At 44.0% G+C, this 17,911-nt stretch overlaps 1 protein-coding gene across 11 annotated transcripts in view; it reads left to right on the plus strand.

The window, feature by feature from the left end:
• Positions 1-11,677, plus strand: part of ZNF320 (zinc finger protein 320) — a 42,962-nt gene extending 31,285 nt beyond the window's left edge. For 9 of the 11 annotated variants that reach the window (XM_032168963.2, XM_032168962.2, XM_058425038.1 and 6 more), the window contains one exon: positions 3,373-9,555. In XM_032168963.2, coding sequence (XP_032024854.1) covers positions 3,373-4,760 — 1,388 coding nt within the window. In that variant the 3' untranslated portion in view covers positions 4,761-9,555. Of the gene's footprint in view, positions 1-509; positions 1,714-3,372; positions 9,556-11,595 lie in introns of those variants that run through there. The other 2 variants (XR_009208913.1, XM_058425039.1) reach the window with 2 other exon arrangements.
• The last annotated feature ends 6,234 nt before the right edge of the window (positions 11,678-17,911 follow it).

Below are 17,911 nucleotides of genomic sequence, written 5' to 3' on the forward strand. Positions count from 1 at the left end.
TTTTTTTTTTTTAGCAGAGACAGGATTTTACCTTGTTAGCTGGGATGGTCTTGATCTCCTGACCTGATGAATCTCCCACCTCACCCTCCCAAAATGCTGGGATTACCACACCCTACATGTCTCAAGGTTTTTAAAACATGTTAGTGCTATTAGATGGCTTCAAGTATTGCAAGACTTTTAGGCCGGGCACGGTGGCTCACGCCTGCAATCCCAGCACTTTGGGAGGCCGAGGCGGGTGGATCACGAGGTCAGGAGATCGAGACCATCCTGGCTAACACGGTGAAACCCCGTCTCTACTAGAAATACAAAAAATTAGCCGGGCAAGGTGGCGGGCGCCTGTAGTCCCAGCTACGTGGGAGGCTGAGGCAGGAGAATGGTGTGAACCCTGGGGGGGCGGAGCCTGCAGTGAGCCGAGATCGCGCCACTGCACTCCAGCCTGGGTGAAAGAGCGAGACTCCGTCTCAAAAAAAAAAAAAAAGTATTGCAAGATTTATAGTAGAGTCCCTAAACATCCTTTGTTTAATAAGATTGGTCAGCCTGCGGTGATGTTGATGATGAGATGCTCCTGTTCCTGTCTCTGTCATTTCACTGTTAGAAATAGCTTAGACTGACTGGCCACGGTGGCTGACGCCTCTAATCCTAGCACTTTCAAAGACCAAAGTGGGTAGATTGCTTGAGGTCAGGAGTTTGAAAACAGTCTGGCCAACATGGTGAAACCTGGAATGTACTAAATGGCAAAAATGGGCCAGGCGCAGTGGCTCACACCTAAAATCCCAGCACTTTGGGAGGCTGAGACAGGTTGATCACTTGAAGTCAGGAGTTCAAGACAAGCCTGGCCAATATGGTAAAATCCCATCTCTACTAAAACTACAAAAACCAGCTGTGCATGGTGACATGTGCCTATAATCCCAGCTACTTGGGAGGCTGAAGCAGGAGAATCACTTGAACCCATGAGGTGGAGGTTGCTGGGAGCTGAGATCATGCCACTGCACTCCAGCCCAGGCAACAGAGTGAGACTCTGGGCTGAGGAGGGAGAATCACTTGAGGTAGGAGAATCCTGCCAGTACACTCCAGCCTGGGTGACAGAGCGTGACTCGATCTGAAAAACAAACAAAAAAGGAAGTAGCTTAAACTGGGAAGCTTAAGACACAGAAATTTATTTCTCATGAATTTGGAAAGTGGGAAATCCAAGAGCAAGGTGCCAGCCAAATTGATTCCTGGTGAGAGCCTTCTTCATGGTTTATCCCAGCCATCTTCCTGCCATGTCCTAATATGGTGGAAAGAGGAACAGGCAGTGAGCTCTTTAATGTCTCTATAAATGCACTAGTCCTATTCATGAGGAGTCAACACCCACGACTAAATTCTCTCAAGGTCTGCATCTGCAGGAACATCCTATTAGAGAATACCACATCTACCAAAGCTTATTCAAGAAGTAGTTATTTATCTTATTTTATTTTTTTGAGATGGAATCTCGTCTTGCTGCCCAGGCTAGAGTGCACTATCTTGGCTCACTGCACCCTCAGCCTTCCAGGTTCAAATGATTCCTGCCTCAGACTCCCAAGTAGCTGGGATTACACGCACCTGCCACCATGCCCAGCTAATTTTTTTTGTATTTTTAGTAGAGATGGGGTTTCACCATTTGTTCCAGGCTGGTCTCGAACTCCTGACTTCATGATCCACCTGACTCAGCCTACCAAAGTGCTGGGATTACAGGTATGTGCCACCGTGGCTGGCCATTAGTCAATTCTTATTCCTTATAATTCTGTGTATTTTCTTCACCTCATACTTCAGAAGGTAGTGATGTTAACATGTATTTCAGTTCTTGTATTGTGTACTGGTGGTAACTACAAGTTATGACTTTTTTCTTAAGAGGGAATTGTTTAGAATTCTGCAGGCAGTATAAATTGACTTATTATTTTCTTCCTTTTATGAGTTTTCGGTATGTGGTATTCAATATAACTGACACACTCCCTTCGTTAATGTCACAAACTGCTGCTGGGCACAGTGGCTCATGCCTGTAATCCCAGGACTTTGGGAGGCTGAGATGTGTGGATCACATGAGTTCGAGATCACAGGAGTTCACAGGAGTTTGAGACTAGCCTGGCCAACATGGTGAAACCCCGTCTCTATTAAAAGTATAAAAATTAGCTGGGCATAGTGGCGTGTGCCTGTAATCCCAGGTGCTTGGGAAGCTGAGGCAAGAGACTCGCTTGAACCCAGGAGGCGGAGGTTGCAGTGAACCAAGATTATGCCATTTCACTCCAGCCTGGGTGACACAGTGAGACTCCATCTCAAAAAAATAAAAATACAAAAAAATTTTTTTAAAAAGTCACAACGTGCCTGTTCCACATGGATATAGGTAATTTTGTAACAGTTATTCAGAAAAATATGGTATTAACATTTTCTTTTTTTTTTGAGATGGAGTCTCACTCTATTGCCCAAGGTGGAGTGCAATGGTGTGATCTCAGCTCACCACAGTCTTTGCCTCCTGAGTTCAAGTGATTTTCCTGCCTCATCCTTTCAACTAGCTGGGATTACAGCCGCCCATGACCATGTCTGGCTACATTTTATATTTTTAGTAGAGATGGGGCTTTGCCATGTTGGCCAGGCTGGTTGAACTCCTAACCTGAGGTGATGCACCTGCCTCAGCCTCCCAAAGTACTGGGATTACAGGCGCGAGCCACCACCCCCTGCCTTTTTTTGTTTTCTGAGATGGAGTCTCACTTTTTCACCTAGGCTGGAGTGCAGTGGAGCAATGTGGGCTCACTGCAAACTTTGCATCTTGGCTTAAGTCAATTCTTATGCCCAAGCCTCCCTAGTAGCTGGGATGACAGGGTGGGCCACCACACCTGGCTAATTTTTGTAGTCTCATCTTCTCAGTGCTATGATTGTTTGATAATACAGAATTTCCATTGATTTTGATTATCCTTACAAGAGCTTGTTGTGGATTATTTACCAATATAGCACATTGTCTGGTTTTTTAGCGTTTATTTGTATATGCTAAATATACTGTATATATGAAGAATACATATTTTTCTCTTCCTTGATGTGACAGTGATATATTTTTTGCACTGTGTGATACCCCTTAGGATTAAAGTGGAAAAATACTCCTTACTTTAGGCTTATGCGTGTTTGTGCCCTGTCAGTGTTTTGTCATGATATTGGAAATAGGCTTCTGTAAAAATGATTTGAAGTACATGTAATTGGCCTTTATTTATTAAAGAATCTTACTCATTTTGTGTTCCTAAACTTTGAAGCTCATGTTTGGGAAGTTTAAAACAAGTATTTTTGTGTGTGTGTGATATTTACACATTTCAGTATTTTATACCATCTGTACTTAATTGGAAACCTATTGGTGTTTATATTTTATAGATACCTCTTCCCAATGCATGATGACTACATTGTCATCAACAGGGCAAGGCAATACAGAAGTGTTCCACACAGGGACATTGCAAAGACAAGCAAGTTATCGTATTGGAGCATTTTGCTCCCAGGAAATTGAGAAAGACATTCATGACTTTGTGTTTCAGTGGCAAGAAGATGAAACAAATGACCATGAAGCACCCATGACAGAAATCAAAAAGCTGACTGGTAGTACAGACCGATGTGATCAAAGGCATGCTGGAAACAAGCCTATTAAAGATCAGCTTGGATCAAGATTTCATTTGCATCTGCGAAGACATAGGAGAATTCACACTGGAGAGAAACCTTACAAATGTGAAGAATGTGAGAAAGTTTTCAGTTGCAAATCACATCTTGAAATACATAGGATCATTCATGCTGGAGAGAAACCATACAAATGTAAGGTTTGTGACAAGGCTTTTAAGCATGATTCACACCTGGCACAACATACTAGAATTCACAGGGGAGACAAACACTACACATGTAATGAATGTGGCAAGGTTTTTGATCAAAAAGCAACCCTTGCATGTCATCATAGAAGTCATACTGGAGAGAAACCTTACAAGTGTAATGAGTGTGGCAAGACCTTTAGTCAGACATCACACCTTGTATACCATCATAGACTGCATACTGGAGAGAAACCTTACAAATGTAATGAGTGTGGCAAGACCTTCGCTCGAAATTCAGTCCTCGTAATTCATAAGGCAGTTCATACTGCAGAGAAACCTTATAAGTGTAATGAATGTGGCAAGGTTTTTAAGCAACGAGCAACTCTTGCAGGACATCGTAGAGTTCACACTGGAGAGAAACCTTACAGATGTGAAGAATGCGACAAAGTTTTCAGTCGCAAATCACACCTTGAAAGACATAGGAGGATTCATACTGGAGAGAAACCATACAAATGTAAGGTTTGTGACAAGGCTTTCCGGAGTGATTCACGCCTTGCAGAACATCAGAGAGTTCATACTGGAGAGAGACCTTACACATGTAATGAATGTTGCAAGGTTTTTAGTACAAAAGCATACCTTGCATGTCATCAAAAACTTCATACTGGAGAGAAACTTTACGAATGTGAGGAATGTGACAAAGTTTACATTCGCAAATCACACCTTGAAAGACATAGGAGAATTCATACAGGAGAGAAACCTCACAAGTGTGATGATTGTGGCAAAGCCTTTAATTCACCTTCACACCTTATTAGGCATCAGAGAATCCATACTGGACAGAAATCTTACAAATGTCATCAGTGTGGCAAGGTCTTCAGTCTGAGGTCACTGCTTGCAGAACATCAGAAAATTCCTTTTGGAGACAGTTGTTTCAAATGCAATGAGTATAGCAAACCATCAAGCATTAATTGACATTAGAGTCAAATCAGCATTGACCTGAGTTTGAGTTGACTTAACATTGATTTCAAGCATTAATTGACATTAAACTGTTTATGTTAAGAGGATTGGGCCGGGCATGGTGTCTCACACCTGTAATCCCAGCACTTTGAGAGGCCAAGACAGGTAGGTCACTTGAAGTCATGAATTTGAGACCAGCCTGGCCAACAGACGGGAGCCACTTTTCCCAGCCTGTATGTTCTTTTATTTATTTATTTGTTTTAAGATGGAATCTTGCTCTGTCACCCACGTTGGAGTGCAGCGATGTGATCTCGGTTCACTGCAACCTTCACCTCCCAGGTTCATGCGATTCTCCTGCCTGAGTCTCATGATTAGCTGGGACTACAGGTGCATGCCACCATGCCTGAGTAATGTTTTGTATTTTTAGTAGAGACTGGGTTTCACCATGTCAGCTAGGATGGTCTCAATCTTCTGACCTTATGATCCACCTGCCTCCACCTGCCAAAGTGCTGAGATTACAGGTGTGAGGCACCACGCCTGGCCTGTTTTTGGTTTCTTTAACAAAAAGTTATAGAAATTTCTCTGGGTATTGTTTTGATTCTACATCACATTCGGTTATATAATCATTTAGCAATATTATTCCATTCAGTATAGCTTGTATCTCTTATTTGTACATGTTTTTAATCATTTTGATCAATGTTTGTAGATTTGAAGGTAGAAACTTCTCACCTTTTTACGTTTATTCCTAAGTATTTCTTACTTTAAGTTCTTTAGCAAATGAAAGTGTTTTTTAATTTTCTTTTTAAATTGTTTATTGTTAATGTATGGAAATTCAACTAATTTTTGGTGCTGTTACTCTATTCTGCAAATCCACTGCGTATGTTTATTAGCTCCAGTTGCACTTTGGTTGACTCTTCGTGATTTTCTACACAGAAGATCATGTCATCGACAAACAAATAGAATTTGACTTCTTTCTTTCTGATTTGGATGAGTTTGATTTCTTTTGCTATTTCATTGCTCTGGCTAGGACAGCCAGTATTGATTGAATAGAAAGGGTGAGAGCATTCTTGCATCATGTGAGATCCTACAGGAAAAGCATTCCATTTTCCATGATTGGTTATTTCTGCTGTGGTCATTTCATGGATGGTCTTTGTATTGTTGAGGTAAATTTCCTTCTCTTTCTATTTTGTTTAGGATTTCCATGATGACTGTATGTTGAATTTTGTGAAATGCTTTTTCTCCATGTATTGAGATGATGCAGTTTTTATCTTCAATTCTGTCAAGTGGTATATCACATTGATTTGCTTGACTGTGTTGAACCATTTTGCATCCCAGAAATAAGTGGCACTTGCATATCAACAATCCTTTTTATAACCTCTTGAATACAGTTCGCTAGTACAAGGGGTCTTCAGGAAGTTCATGGAAAAATACATATTATGAGAAAATTGCGCATGATGTTACATTTTTTGCACCAAGATAAAGTGGTACAAATCTGTTATAACATGTCTGAACAGGGCCTGGTTTGAGGCACTCAGATGGGTAAGACATGAGTTTGAAAAGAGACTCAATCAAAGCAATGTAAATTCTGCTAAAATTGAAACAAGAAGAAACATCAAATTTGTGATGAGACCAGATGCAGTGGCTGAGGCCTGTAATCCCAGCACTTTCAGAGGCCGAGATAGGTGGGTCACGTGAGCCCCAGTACTCAAGACCAGCCTGGGCAGAATGGTGAAACCACCTTTTCTCCAAAAAATACATAAATTAGCTGGGCATGGTGCACATTCCTGCTGGTTCAGCTTCTGTGGAGACTGCAGTGGGAAGATGGCTTGAGCCTGGGAGTTTGAGGCTGCAGGGAGCCATGATCCTGCCACTGTACTCCAGCGTAGGTGACAGAGACAGATAGTGTATCAAAAAATGAATTTGGTAAAGTTTGGGTAGAGGAATCATGAAATCATTGATGCTTTATGAAATGGTTATGGGGACGATGCCCAAAAGAAATCACCAGTTTGTAAATGGAAAACTTATTTTGAGACAAGACAATGTTGAAAGTGATGGACAGGACAGGCACAGTGGCTCACGCCTGTAATCCCAGCACTTTGGGAGGCCGAGGCGGGAGCATCACGAGGTCAGGAGATCAAGACCATCCTGTCTAACATGGTGAAACCCTGTCTCTACTAAAAATACAAAAAATTAGCCGGGCGTGGTTGTGGGCACCTGTAGTCCCAGCTACTCAGGAGGCTGAGGCAGGAGAATGGTGTGAACCCAGGAGGTGGAGCTCGCAGTGAGCAGAGATCATGCTACTGCACTCCAGCCTGGGCAACAGAGCGAGACTCTGTCTCAAAAAATAAAATAAAATAAAATAAAATAAAGAAAAGTGATGCACAGAGTGGCAGGCAGACCATCCACATCAGTTTTATAGGTACAACTGTCAAAGAAGACATTGGAGAAGAGCCAAGCTGGGTCTATAAGGAATTGCACATGAGATGGCACACATGTTCATGCTGTCTGAAGATTCAGTCATGTTACCATATCAAGCTGAAAATGTCACCACTATCTGGAGAGTTGGACATGTTTTATTGAGACTGTATTTTTTCTCTCTGGATCTGTTATGAACACCTTTCTTGGCTTGGTTCAGTAATAAATATGTGAGACTTTTCATTTATAAAAGTCAAATGACTTAATTCTATAGAGTATTTTAAATTCTGGTTTGTTTGTTTTGTTTTTTTGAGATGGACTCTTCTGAAAATTTTCTCCTCTAACCTGGTTCACGACAGACCCTTGGACTTTACTGTTGTGGAAAAATCTATATGAAACAGTATCAAGGCCAGGCGCGGTGGCTCAAGCCTGTAATCCCAGCACTTTGGGAGGCCGAGGCGGGCGGATCACGAGGTCAGGAGATCGAGACCATCCTGGCTAACACGGTGAAACCCCGTCTCTACTAAAAATACAAAAAATTAGCCGGGCGTGTTGGCGGGCGCCTGTAGTCCCAGCTACTCGGGAGGCTGAGGCAGGAGAATGGCGTGAACCCGGGAGGCGGAGCTTGCAGTGAGCCGAGATCGCGCCACTGCACTCCAGCCTGGGCGACAGAGCAAGACTCCGTCTCAAAAACAAAAAAAAAGAGAAACAGTATCAGTGTGTCAAAGCATTATGGCTGCCACAAGCTTGTGAAAGGAAAATAAAAATTAAGCCAAAGAGAAAAGTCAATCTGGGCACTGCGTCAGACAAACCTGCCTTCCATTTTATTCCTAAACAAGATAGCTACAAAGATTTTTAAAAAATCTACATATGCCCCTCCCAAACTGGGAGCCTCAAGATCTCCACCCTAAAATAGTTCTGTTGAATTTCACCCTGGCGATGTAAACTGAGCGCTTATCTTCACAGGTGTGGGACAGAACCCATTCCTCTGCACACCTGAGTCAAATATCTATCTGATTGCTTCCCCTGCCCTATTGTTTGTGTAAAAATGTAGGGTCACTGAGCCAGCCTAAGGCATAAGTGACTTATTCCTCCTCCCCCTCACATATGAATTGTGTATTTAGCAAAAGGCTGATCAAAGACTCAAAGAATGTTATTATTTGTTATCTACCTGTTACCCAGAAGGTCCCCAATTCCAGTTATTCCACCTTTCCAGAACAGACCAATGTATATATGTACTGATTGCTGTCTTGTGTGCCTGTAAAATGTGTGAAACCAAACTGCAGCCTCAATACCATGGGCACACGTCGTCAGGACCTCCTGAGGTTTGTGTTAATTGGCCTTAGACTCTCCCTGTCCCCAGACCCAGGATGCATGTGTTTCCTTTTTCTTCATTTCTATTAAAGATGGGTCTCATTCTGTTGCCCAGGCATGAGAGCAGTGACAGGATCAGTGCTCACTGAAGTTTCAGTCTCCTAGGTTCAAGGGATCCTCCCACCTCAGCCTCCAAAGTCGCTAGGACCACAGCCGGGTGCCACAGCACCGGGCGAATTTTTGTGTTCCTTGTAGAGATGGGCTTTCACCGTGTTGCCCAAGCTGGTCTTGAATTCCAGGGCTCAAGTGATCCAGCTGTATTGGCCTCCCAAGGTGCTGGGATTACAGCCATGAGCCACCATGACCAAAGTGTTTCTTTATTAAAAAAAAAAAAAATAGACCAGGTGCTGTGGCTCATGCCTGTAATCCCAGCACTTTGGGAGGCCAAGGTGGGCAGATCACCTGAGATCAAGTATTTGAGAACAGCCTGGCTAACACGGTGAATCCTCATTTTGACTAAAACATAGAAATTAGCTTGGTGTGGTGGGGAGTGCCTGTAATCCCAGCTACTCGGGAGGCTGAGGCAGAAGAATGGCTTGAATTTGGGAGGCGGAGGTTGCGGTGAGCTGAGATCCTGCAACTGCACTCCCGCTGGGCAAGAGCGAGACTCCGTCTCTAAAATAAAATTAAAATAATATAAAAAACTGCTTCTCATAAAAGCTTTGGTATAATCTTACGAGGTCACATCATTGTTTTCCAACTATGATGTGTGTTCAAAATGTTCTGTGACCCCACATTTCATTAGATATATTTTTTAACCATTTTAAAATTGTTTTTCTCTGAAATTTATTGTGTTTAGTTTACATTGAGGACTGCATGCTTTCTAGTCTGTATCATGCATTGGAAACATTTTCTGGTACCTGGTAAATGATTTTAGGTTGTTTCGATGTGTACTTGATAAAGATATCAAGGAACTTTTTCTTTATGCTAACATCAAAATTTAGTTGAAGTAGCCTATTATTCCATCTTCTTTCTTTATGTCATCTGATTAAATGGTGAGCTGTGAGCTGCTAAATAAACATTCCCCTCAAGTTCCTCTGATCCATAATATTCTTTGCAGATGTTCAAGGATGGACAGGGTTGACTTGGAACCTTGTTCCAGCAGAGCCCATGTGTTCAAGAAGAAAACATTTGCTTGGATCTCATATCTACCACTGCCTCTCTTTCAGTGTTTTAAACACCTTTAGCTAGGGGTTCACAGTTGTGTTTATTTTGAAGATATTACTATGATTTTTCTGGGAAAATAATTACATGTTTGGGATTCATGCCATCAGAACCTTAGACGTTGAAAGAGACATTTCATTTGCTCAGGTATATAAAATTGTCCTGGAATTTTTTTTTCTTTTTTTGAGACAGAGTGCCACTCGGTCACCCATGCTTGAGTGCAGTGACACGACCTTGACTCACTGCAACCTCTGCCTCCAAGGGCCAAAGATCCACCACAGTCAGCCCCTCACATGGCTGAGACCACAGATGCACACTACCACGCCTGGCTAATTTTTTGTACTTTTGGTAGAGACGGAGTTTCACTGAGCCCTGAAACACTTTGCCAAATAGTATGTGGCTTTTCCTGTAGGAGAGGGTAATGATCAGGTGTAATTTGAACTTTAAATGGATTCCTGTCCTCCAAAAATGTAAAAATCACAAATACCAGAATGGAAAAACAGGGGATGAGACTCAAATCATCTTGAACATTTTCTTGTCTCTGTCCACACCCACTGCTTTTCCTTATCTCATCTCACAGCTTTAACCCACCTACCCATGTCCCCTACAGGCCTCTCCCCTGAGCTCTACAATCCTGTGTCCAGTTGTCTCCTCAGCTCTCTGCTGGGACATCAGACAGGCATCTCCACCTTCACGTGTCCATAAGTGACTTCCTAAACCCCCAAACACATTCCCTTACAGTCCTACATGTCTCAGATGAGGGTGACAGTGTATTACTGGAAGCTTAGCCAAGCTTGACAGCATGTATTCTAAGTAAGGGAGATAAATTACATTATTTGTAAGTGTTGTCATTTATAATGTAAAGAGAAATTTGCATGTATACATAAAAGGAGTGGGAAAATACATCATTTCCAAAATTCTTTTGAGGTGTGGGGGGAAAATGTTTCAAGACCCCATCCCTACAGATCTGGGCTCCCGGGACCCCCCTGACCTCATCTCCTGCCTGCGTCCTCCTCACTGCCTCTGCTCCAGCCATGAAGACCTCTTTCGTTTTTCTGGGACTGAGGTTGCTCCTATCTCAAGGCCTTCACCTGGGCTGTCCCTCTGCCTAGGACTCTCTGTCCCCTCAGCTGCAAGTGACAAGTAGCGTTTCTTTGCTAAGTCTTTGTTCTGACATCACTTTTTTCTATGGAAACTTTTGTGATCACCCACAGTCCCCCATTTGACATGACAGCCCCACCTTCACCCCCACCTCTGGTCCATGTTGCCTGTTCTGTGTGATTCTTTTTGCTCCTTTGCTGTTCACTGGATCCTGGTGGGAACAAGTCCCCAGGTGGAGAGCAGAGCCGGAAGGTGGGGCTGTGCTGGGCTGGCACCCACTGAGTAGAGCTCAACCCTGACTTCACATTAGGGTTCTCGGGCATTTTGCAAATACATCTTTTATGCTGTTTTATCAGAGATTGCTATTATCATAGATTTAAACCCACCCTCAGTAATATTTACTATGGCGCTGGTGATTCTCATCTGTCTCCAGCATTGAAAAACAAGGGAGTTTCCTCTATGTTGAGAGCTGAGATCAGCCTGTGATCCACAGGGAGGTGAGGGGGCTGTGCTCTGCATGGGGTTGGGTTAGAGCCAGATCTGTGCCCTGAAGTTCTGTGCCCTGCTGCAGCATGTGTGTGGACTTTTCCAGGAGGGAAGCAAGATCTGAAAACAGGTCAAAATTACCCTTGTAGGTCTTCCTGTGGGGCGTTCTTATCGCCACATAATCTCTGGTGCAGTGGGCAGCAGAGGACTGTCTTTCTCTCGGGTGAGATCTCCCCTGTGTGTGTGTTTTGCCACAGAAAAGGAGACAGTGATTTCTAAACATTAAAGCTCTGATTTTTTTCACATACAGGACTGATTTCCAAAGACTTTTGGTACGTGAGGAAGACACCAAGAAGAGCAAAGAAAAGGAGCCAGGGCTGGCTCTTCCTCAGGTGAAGTGATATTCCTCGGTGGATTCTTCTGTCTCTTTCCTTTCTGAATGCCAGGTATTTAGTAGCCAGTCTTCTGTGAGTCTGAAGCATCCTGCCTCACACTTTTGCTCGCACTCACCCATGCCTTTTCTCGGTCCTTGTCATCTTTACTTAAATTCCATCTCCTATAACCTAGTGACATGAGCTTGGGAAGAGGCTCCATGGGGCATGGTCCTGGGAAGGGCTCACACCAGAGATGGATGGAGATGGGGTGTGGGCCCCATGGCGTCAGTGATGTTGGGCAGCAGGGTTTGTTCAGGGGCCACATCTGGATGGATGTTTAGCTCTTTGTGGACCAGATCAGAGAAACTGTATATGAAAGTCATACATTGTGGGGGAATAAAAGAGAGATCAGATTTTTACTGTGTCTATGTAGGAAAGGAAGACATAAGAAACTCCATTTTGATCTGTACTAAGAAAAATTCTTCTGCTTTGAGATGCTGTTAATCTGTAACCTTAGCCCCAACCCTGTGCTCACAGAAACATGTGCTGTATTGACTCAAGATTTAATGGATCTTGGGCTGTGCAGGTTGTGCCTTGTTAAAAAAGTTCTTGCAGGCAGTATGCTTTGTGAAAGGCATTGCCATTCTCCATTAACCAGGGACACAAATGCACTGCAGAAAGCCACAGGGACCTCTGCCCAAGAAAGCCTGGGTATTGTCCAGGTTTCCCCCCACTGAGACAGCCTGAGATATGGCCTCCTGGGAAAGGAAATACCTTACAGTCCCTCAACCAACACCTGTAAAGGGTCTTTGCTGAGGAGGATTAGTGAAGGAGGAAGGCCTCTTTGCAGTTGAGATAAGAGGAAGGCATTTGTCTCCTGCTCATCCCTGGGAATGGAATGTCTTGGTGTAAAACCCGATTGTACATTCTATTTACTGAGATAGGAGAAAACCGCCCTATGGCTGAGGTGGGATACGCTGGCAGCAATACTAGTCTTTACTGCACCGAGATGTTTGTGTAAAGTCAAACATAAATCTGGCCTACGTGCACATCCAGGCCAGGCACAGCACGTTTCCTTAAACTTATTTATGACACAGAGTCCTTTGCTCACGTGTTTTCCTGCTGACCCTATCCCCACCATCACCCTATAGTCCTACCACATTCCCCTCACCAAGATAGTAGAGATAGTGATCAATAAATACTGAGGGAGGCTGGCGCCGTGGCTCACCCCTGTAATCTCAGCAATTTGGGAGGCCGAGGCAGGCGGATCACAAGGTCAGGAGATTGAGACTATCCTGGTTAACACGGTGAAGCCCCGTCTCTACTAAAAATAGAAAAAATTAGCCGGGCCCAGTGGGGTGCCTGTAGTTCCAGCTACTTGGGAGGCTGAGGCAGGATATGGTGTAAACCTGGGAGGCGGAGGTTTCAGCGAGCCACAACCATGCCACTGCACTCCAGCCTGAGTGACAGAGCAAAACTCTGTCTAAATAAATAAATAAATAAATAAATAAATAAATAAATAAATAAATAAATACTGCGGGAACTCAGAGTTCGACGCCGGTGCAGGTCCTCACTTGCTGAGCGCCGCTCCCCTGGACCCACTTTTCTCCCTCTATACTTTGTCCCTGTGTCTTATTTCTTTTCTCAGTCTCTTATCTCCACCTTGTCAGGAATACCCACAGGCGTGGAGGGGCAGTCCCCCTTCAGTACATTAATATACACTGGTATCTGGTGAATTCTGAAAAAGGAAACAAACTATGGGAGATATTTTGTGTCTGATTTTGTAATGGATTTGAAGCTACAGTAGTGAGTCAATATGTCTCTGACTCCAAACTTTCTTTTTTAAGAAAGTGTCACTCTGGGGCCCATTCTGGAGTGCAATGGAGCAATTCTAGTTTACAGCAGCCTCAAATTCGTGGGCTCAAGTGACACCCACATTAGCCTCTCAAGGAGCCAGGATGACAGGCATGTGCTACCACACCTGGCTCATTCTAATTTCAGAGAAGGTGAGAGTGAGAGCTATGTACAGAATGAGGGAGGGAAACAGTAATGAAGACAAAGGGGGACCCTGGGTGGAGATGAGCGGTGAGTTGATTGGATGTGATGATGAAGTGATGACATGTTGCATCCTCTCTTTGTAACGTAATTAATTTAAATCCCTCTGGTCCATAATATTCTCTGCAGATGTTGAAGGATGGGCTGGATTGACTTTGAACCTTGGTTTAGCAGAGTCCTTGTGTTCATGAGAAAAGCATTTGCTCAGATCTCATTTCTACAGCTGCCTCTTTTTCAGTGTTTTAAGCACCTAGAGCTATGTGTTCACAAGTTTTCAGTGTTTTAAACACCTGCAGCTATGTGTTCACAATGTGTACATTTTGAACATATTTCCGTGATTTTCTGGGAGTGAGTAATTACATGTTTGGGACTGATGCCATCAGAACTGTAGACCTCGAAAGAAGTTTCTTTTGCTCAGGAATATACAAGATGTTTTTGGAATTTTTTTTTTTCCGAAGTGGAGTGTCACTCTGTCACTTAGGGTGGAATGCAGTGGTATAGTCTTGGATCACTGTAACCTCTGTGTCCCAGGCTCAAGTGATCTTATTGCATCAGCCTCCCAAGTAGCTGGGACCACAGACGTGTGCCATGATGCCTGACTAATTTTTTGTATTTTTGGTAGAGATGGGGTTTCACCATGTTGGAGAGGGAGAGGGAGAAAATGTCGCTCTGTGGCTTAGTTGTGGAGTACAAAGGCACAATTTAGAGTTTACAGCAGCCTGAAACTCCCGGGCTCAAGTAATCCCCACTTTAGCTTCCCAAAGAGCTTGAATGATAGGCATGTGTCACCACATGCGGCTAATTTATTTAGTTATTTATTTGAGATGGAGTCTCGCTCTGTTGCCTAAGTTGGAGTGCAGTGACAGGCTGTCAGCTGACTGCAACATCCGCCTCCTGGGTTCAAGCAATTCTCCTGTCTCAGCCTCCTGAGTAGCTGGGATTACAGGCACGTGCCACTATGCCTGGTTAATTTTTTTGTATTCTTAGTAGAGATGGGATTTCACCATATTGGTCAGGCTGGTCGGGAACTCCTGACCTTGTGTTTTTTCACTTCAGCCTCCCAAAGTGCTGGGATTACAGACCTGAACCACCGTGCCCAGCTAGACTCTGCATTTTCAGGGACTTGGAATGGAATGGGAAGTGAAGATACACATCAGTGGTATAGGATGCTTTATCACATCATTGATTGTATTTTATTTTTTTTTAGTTGAGTCTCCCTCTGTCGCTCAGGCTGGAGTACAGTAGTGAGATTTTGGCTCACTGTAGCCTCCGTCTGCTGGATTACAGTGACTCTTTCACCTGAGCCTCTTGAGTAGCTGGGATTAGAGGTGCGCACCACCACACATGTAACAGCATGATGTGATGTGTGTGCATGAATACATGGATGGATAAGCCTATGGTTTATGTAGAAAACACGACATTTGCCATACGTTTTATTTTTTATAATAATTGTAATTATTTTAAGTATTTTTCTTTTTTTTTTTTTCTGAGACGCAGTCTCGCTCTGTCGCCCAGGCTGGAATGCAGTGGCCCGATCTTGGCTCACTGCAACCTCCGCCTCCAGGTTCATGCCATTCTCCTGCTTCAGCCACCGGAGTAGCTGGGACTACAGGCACCTGCCACCATTCCTGCCTAATTTTTTGTATTTTTAGTAGAGACGGGGTTTCACCGTTTTAGCCAGGATGGTCTCGATCTCCTGATCTCGTGATCCGCCAGCCTCGGCCTCCAAAAGTGCTGGGATTACAGGGGTAAGCCACCGCGCCCGGCTATTTTAAGTATTTGTCATTGTTGTCAACTATCACAGTAATGAGTTAATTGTAAGAAGGGGCCAGGCATGGTGGCTGATGCGTGTAATCCCAGCACTTTGGGAGGCTGAGGCAGGTGCTCAGGAGTTCAAGACCAGCCTGACCAAAATGGTGAAACCCTGTCTCTACTAAAAATACAAAATTTAGGATGGGCGCTGTGGCTTATGCCCGTAATCCCAGCACTTTGGGAGGCTGAGGCGGGTGGATCACAAGGTCAGAATATCAAGACCATCCTGGCTAACATGGTGAAACCCCATCTCTAATGAAATACAAAAAAAAAATTAGCCAGACATGGTGGCGGGCATCTGTAGTCGCAGCTACTCGGGAGGCTGAGGCAGGAGAATGGTGTGAAACCAGGAGGTGAAGGTTACAGTGAGCCAAGATCGCACCATTGCACTCCAGCCTGGGTGAGAGAGGAAGACTCTGTCTCAATAAATACATAAAGAAATAGAAAATTTAGCCAGGCCCGGTGGCAGGGCCTGTTATCCCAGCTACTCGGGAGGCTGAGGCAAGAGAATTGCTTGAACCTGGGTGGCAGGGTTGCAGTGAGCTGAGATCACACCACTGCACTCCAGCCTGGGCAATAGAGTGACACTCCATCTCAAAAAAAAAAAAACCTGTCATTATTATTATTATTGTTATTACAAGCATGAGCCACTGCACTCAGCCTGTCTCTGTTTTCACAGACACATCTCTACCTACTCAGCCAGGGGATCCTTCTTCACATCCATGGTGTCCTTCATTGCCTTACTCCTCATAGACTTTACTCATTTTTTTTTTATGTGTATGAAATTCTGGAATCTATACAAGGTATATTGTTGAGTATATGCTTGAAACTAGAAATCAGAGGCCATTTAATTTAAGAGATATAAAACTGCTTTCACCTCAGGCCACCACACTGCTGCTTTTTTGGATCTCGTTCATTCTTGTCCCTTGCCCATATTGTAATTTGCATAGTTAACCTTGGGTCAATATTTTACCATTTGCTAAATTAGTTCCACTTGTCTCCAAGCTCAAGATTTGGTCTATCCTAGTGGAATTATATTCCCACAGACGTGCATGCACAAAGTTCACTCCTACATGCCCATTACTTCCTGCCCTCCACCCTTGCCTTTCCTTTCCTGGCCTTGTCTCACATGATACATTGATCTGGATGCAAATACCAGCCTATCGACTTTGTAATAGTGAACACCCCAATTTCCCGGTGACCCCCTCTCCTCCAACACTACTCTCCCTGAGTAAGTCAAGACCTTATTCATCCACTGGACAAAATTATAGGAGGCTGCCCAAATCCACGTGTGCAGGGCACGATGACTCAGCTCATGATCCATGAGGGATGGCTTTAGCATTCAGTGTCAGCAGCACAGCTCAGCCCTTGTATCACCCTTGTAATATTTCATTCTGTTCTCCTTGCATTTTTTGTGACTTGTTGTTTTCTGTACTTTCTTGGCGGACTATTGTGCTTAAAAACATGTCGTGGGATCCTTCAGGCCCAGGATCAAGTTGGTCCCTTCCTTACTGTATGTGCAAATTGGGGTCATGTACATGAATACTGTGGGCCTGCTGTACTTATTTGAGAAGTGATTTGAGAAATAATGTTAATTTGCTGCCAGATTTTTTTTTTTTTTTTTGGAGACAGAGTTTCACTCTTGTTGCCCAGGCTGGACTGTAATGGTGCAATCGGAGCTCACCACAACCTCCACCCCCCGCCCCGGGTTCAAGCGATCCTCCTGCCTGAGGCTCCTAAGTAGCTGGGATTACAGGCATGTGCTAACATGCCCAGCTAATTTTGTATCTGAAGTAGAGACAGGATTTTTCCACGTCAGACTGCTGTCGAACACCCGACCTCAGGTGATCCACCCCCCGTGGTCTTCCAAAGTGTTGGGATTGCAAGCGTGAGCCACCGCTCCTGGATGCCTCCAGGATTTTAAACAAGTTAGTGCTATTAGATGGCTTCACACATTGCAACTTTTATACTAAAGGCTGTAAACTGCCTTTGTGTAATAAGAGTTGTCAGCCTTCAGTGATGTCAATGACATGCTTCTTTTCCTGTCTCCATCATTTCACTGTCCTGTTAGAAACAGCTTAGACTGGCTGGCCACGGTGGCTCACACCTCTAATCCCAGCACTTTGCGAGGCAAAGGTGGGTAGATCACTTGAGGTCAGAAGTTTGAGACCAGTCAATCTAACATGCTGAATCCTTGAATCTACTGAACACAAGAAAATGGCCGGGTGCGGTGACTCAAGCCTGTAATCCCAGTAATTTGGGAGGCCAAGATGGGCAGATCATCTGAGGTCAGGAGTTCAAGACCAGCCTGGCCAACATGGTGAAACCCCATCTCTACTACAAATACAAAAATTAGCTGGATGTGGTGGCACGTGCCTAAAATCC

This window comes from Hylobates moloch, unplaced genomic scaffold, assembly GCF_009828535.3.
Source record: "Hylobates moloch isolate HMO894 unplaced genomic scaffold, HMol_V3 SCAFFOLD_12, whole genome shotgun sequence".
Classification (NCBI taxonomy): Eukaryota; Metazoa; Chordata; class Mammalia; order Primates; family Hylobatidae; genus Hylobates; species Hylobates moloch.